This window comes from Amphiura filiformis, chromosome 2 (assembly GCF_039555335.1).
Source record: "Amphiura filiformis chromosome 2, Afil_fr2py, whole genome shotgun sequence".
Classification (NCBI taxonomy): Eukaryota; Metazoa; Echinodermata; class Ophiuroidea; order Amphilepidida; family Amphiuridae; genus Amphiura; species Amphiura filiformis.
The window spans coordinates 72,321,997-72,326,080 of NC_092629.1; the positions used below are offsets into that span (position 1 = coordinate 72,321,997).

General features: G+C 37.7%; 1 protein-coding gene across 1 annotated transcript; it reads right to left on the reverse strand.

Annotated features, from left to right (window-relative positions):
- Positions 1 to 319: 319 nt before the first annotated feature.
- On the reverse strand, positions 320 to 2,433 carry LOC140136850 (neuromedin-U receptor 2-like). The gene has a single exon (XM_072158453.1). It carries the CDS (start codon positions 1,870 to 1,872, stop codon positions 763 to 765), a length of 1,110 nt encoding a protein of 369 aa, XP_072014554.1. The 5' UTR covers positions 1,873 to 2,433; the 3' UTR covers positions 320 to 762.
- Positions 2,434 to 4,084: the final 1,651 nt, after the last annotated feature.

Consider the following 4,084-nt stretch of genomic DNA (forward strand, 5'->3'; position numbering starts at 1 on the left):
TGCAAAAACGCAATGGAGTTTGTTGGAGTGAAGCAGCTTTTTGAAGCAGTCATTTTACATAATTTTGATTTTTTTTTGCTGTATGTCAGCTTCAATTAAGCCATCTGAAGTATGGTATATTATGGTCACTTTAAGCTACTTTAAATAGGTCTACTTATGCCATGTACATATTTTCTCCTACGTGGCCCTGAATCCTGCTTTCATTTTTGTTCACAAGCTAGACAGGACATTAGGTTATAATCATGGACAATATGAAACTGCTACTATTTGCAGAAGCTGAGATAATTGCCATTTCTTATATATAACTACCAAACGTAGGTCCTGGTGTGGGCGAACTAGACAAGATACACGGTTATAATCAGGTGCAGATCAGGGTTTTGAAAGGGAAAGGGCCGAGAGTCCAATCATGAAAAATCGGAGAAGAGATTTTTTTGCACACATTTTGTCAAAATCGCCTAAATGTTTTTAGAGGTCTCGAGCTCTCCTGGATCAGCCCTTGCATACAAAAACCTCGTAGGTCTAAAAGTCGTTCTGGTTTTTGGACATTCATTTAAAAACAATACATTGCCAACATTTTCCAACTCAGACACCACCCTCTGTGGAGCAAGCGTGACGCTACGCCGATTCGTGGCCATATTTACATATTTGGTAATCCTTTACGACAGCGTTTACAAAATCTGTCCAGAAACTCCCCGTTTGCCAGCGTGCAGTGACTTTTCCCCAGTAAAATAACCCTTGGGTCAAAACGTTCTCCCTGCCTGCTTAATTATGATTTGCTGAAATCGATGACATCTGCAGAGAATTTGTGCTTACGTTGTTACCTAACCTTCCTGTCGAATTGGCACAGCCAAAAGCCTTGGCAAATGCTGCTCGATACCGAGGGTTGGTTACGTTGTAAATGATGGGATTAACAACGCTGTTGGCAACAGCTGCAACATTACCGACCCAATACCACATAGAGGATTGAACATAACCAACAAGCCTAAATCCAATGTGGTATTCAATGATTAGAATTATATTTCGGATGTGGAAAGGTCCAGCGAGCAGGAAAAACGCGATGTTGTTGACGATAAGCATTTTTGCAACTTGATTTCTGGTAGTGATCGTAGTGTCCTTTGTCGGTTTGGTTTTATTACCACTATTGGTTTCCGTCAATGGTTTTCGTCGATGAAGTGTCATTATGATGCTGTAACTCATGATGGTATTGAGAAAAAGTGCAGACCAGAATGCAATAGCTTGAATGTAATAATTGAGAGGAACCATCCACTGGTGATCTGTTGTACAAACACTTATCTTAGACGGCAGAGATGCAAAGATTTCATTTTCAGGCCAATCAACGCATACGTACTTCAAAGATGATAATGTCATGGTGTATATCGCTGCAAAGACAACAGCAATAAGCCAAGTTGCGATGGCGAGTTTAACGGAGCGTACTTCACCACTTACGATGCGATGATAGAGTGGTTTACAGATTGCTAAATACCTCTCTACAATCACTAGTGTGACAAATGTGAAAGAAGAAAATCTGAATATGCAGAATACGAGGTTGAACATCGCGCACACGAGTGAAGATATGTAAGGAACGTCAAACTCCACTTCCGAATTGACATAAAACCACCACGAGCGTATGGCCATAATTATTATAAATGCCAAGTCGGTTACAGCGAGGTTTCCCAAGTAAAAGTTGGTAATACTTTTCATGTACTCCATCTTAAAGAGCACGAACAGGAAACCCAGATTACCAATGATACCGACTATCATCAATAACGGGATGACACCTAGTAGCAACCATTTTTCGTGGGTACTGTACAATGCACCTAGTGCTGCGTCATAAGAAAGTTGTAAGGAATTGTTAGATTGGCAATTTTCCATAATCACGAAGATTGTAACGTCAGATATTTTTCATGTGTGTAAACGTAATAACCATGATATACGCGTGAGTTGTTCGTCCATGTTTCGCACCCTCTGGTTTCGCACCGTACAAATAATTCTCCATAGACTTTTAATATCATTTTTGTTACAAACATAATTGTCTCGATTTGCGAGTTGAAGAACTGTCCAATTTGTCTAAATATTCAAATAGATAATAGTAAGTTATATACATAATCTAGTCAAAAATTGCGTGTCACTTGGCAAGACAAACACAACAATTAATGGGTCCTTACACAGATTGCAAAACTCAATCTGCAGTACTTTGCTCACTTAGCAAGGGACAGTACAGGAAATCTTACTAGAACACGGTTGCATGGAAAAACACAAGGCATCTGAGGCAGATGACGTCCACGAATATCTTTGGAATCAAACTTCAGAATGACTGCAACTAGATGACGCGTGCACTACAATCCAATCCGCACAAGACATATGCAAATTGCTGCACATTCAAAGACAGTCTACAACCCACATCCATAGTGAGAATGTACCTGACGCGTGAGTGAGTGGTTTAAAATGTCTAATGCTGCGTGTAACGTCTATGTTTGAACAATAAATGCTTAAATACGTATGGTTGCTACGCTTTATCCATTTTAATTAAGCCAAGGCAGCTTTTGATGAATATGGTTTTTGATTGTTTAATATATTTTGATGTTTACTTTTCCAATAATAATTTCCATTAATTATTATAACACAATGAGAACGTGGATTTCATTACTGGTGAGCATTTGTTGTTAAACATATAGCCGGAGCGGTGAACCGTGTTGATGTTGGTGATGGTGGTGGTCGTGTAGTGTTTTTATTTTTACTTATTTGATAACAAGATGGGGAGAATAATATTTCATTGATGTTTATGATAGACTTTTTTTTCTATACATCTTTACCTCTAACAGAAACTATCTTTAACAATACCCAGTACTACAAAATTCTTTCTTTCTTTCTTTCTGCGCATTTTGACACCTCATTTGATACAATAGCCCAGAAAACGAAAAAACACCGGTCAATTTAATGTAGTTACGTCCAGATTTGAAAGTTGCACTTAAAAAAACAAAAACACTCAGATATCATTACACAGATTTCCTTCCATTATACTGAATACAAATCAATAGAATTTGCTGCAACTTTCTAATCTTGTGTAACATTGATTTAAATGTACGGTGTGACGTCAATTGTTGCTATGTGCAGAAATAAATTCTGCTTTCAACGCATTTTACAGATTTGTAATGAATTAAACCAATCCACCTTCAGACCTGCGATTCCGAAAAATTTGAGTTTGTGAAGCAGAATAGAATGGCTGACTTGAGATCAATAAAAATGCCTCCTACAAGATGACCGGAATCTATATTTCTATGGATGTAGTCAGAAACTTCAACTAAGGTGGTCAGTGTGGAATGTTTGGGTCTGAAGTCAGATTGGTTTGGAGAAAGAAGATTGTTTTCACTTAAGTAAGAATAAAGTTGATTATGGATCAGGCTCTCAAAAATCTTCATGACAACAGGAAGGACGGATATTGGGCGGTAGTTATTTACCTCAGATCTAGATCCCTCTATAAAAAGAGGGGGTAACTCTACTTGTTTTCCATGGTTGAGGAACCTGTCCCATAGAAAGACTTAACTTAAACAAGTGAGTAAGAGGAGGTGTCAGGGGACCAGCCCCTGCTTTTAACACACGACTACCCACACCATCATAACAGTTACTCTAATGGTCTGCTTATTCTACTTTTCTCTCTCTGCGCTTTTTAATTATAAATATCTCGTATTATTTATCTATTTAATACATTTCTCTCTATTTCCCGCTCTCTCTCCCCCCTCTCTCTGAAGAGTAAGACATACAGATTATTAATTTAGGCGAATAATGTATTAACGATAAGTATGCATTAGATATAAAGTCCATTAAAATCTACAATCTAGTCAAAAAGAGGGACATTTTACATATCCTTGAATCATTATATGATTTAGAGATGATTGTTGCTACGCCTTATCCATTAAGCTAAGCATGTTCTTTAAAGATGGTGGTTTTATATTTTAATTGAGGGAGCAATAATGTACATTTGTAATCAATTTATGGCAAGGTCTTGTTACCTACGTTTAATATTGGGGAACTATTAAGCATCAGTATTGATTTCCTGTACTTTTGTACCTACGCACCGTAGGCT

Coding starts and splice junctions, on each gene's coding strand:
- LOC140136850 (XM_072158453.1), bottom strand. CDS start 1,872: ATGGAAAATTGCCAATCTAACAATTCCTTACAACTTTCTTATGACGCA.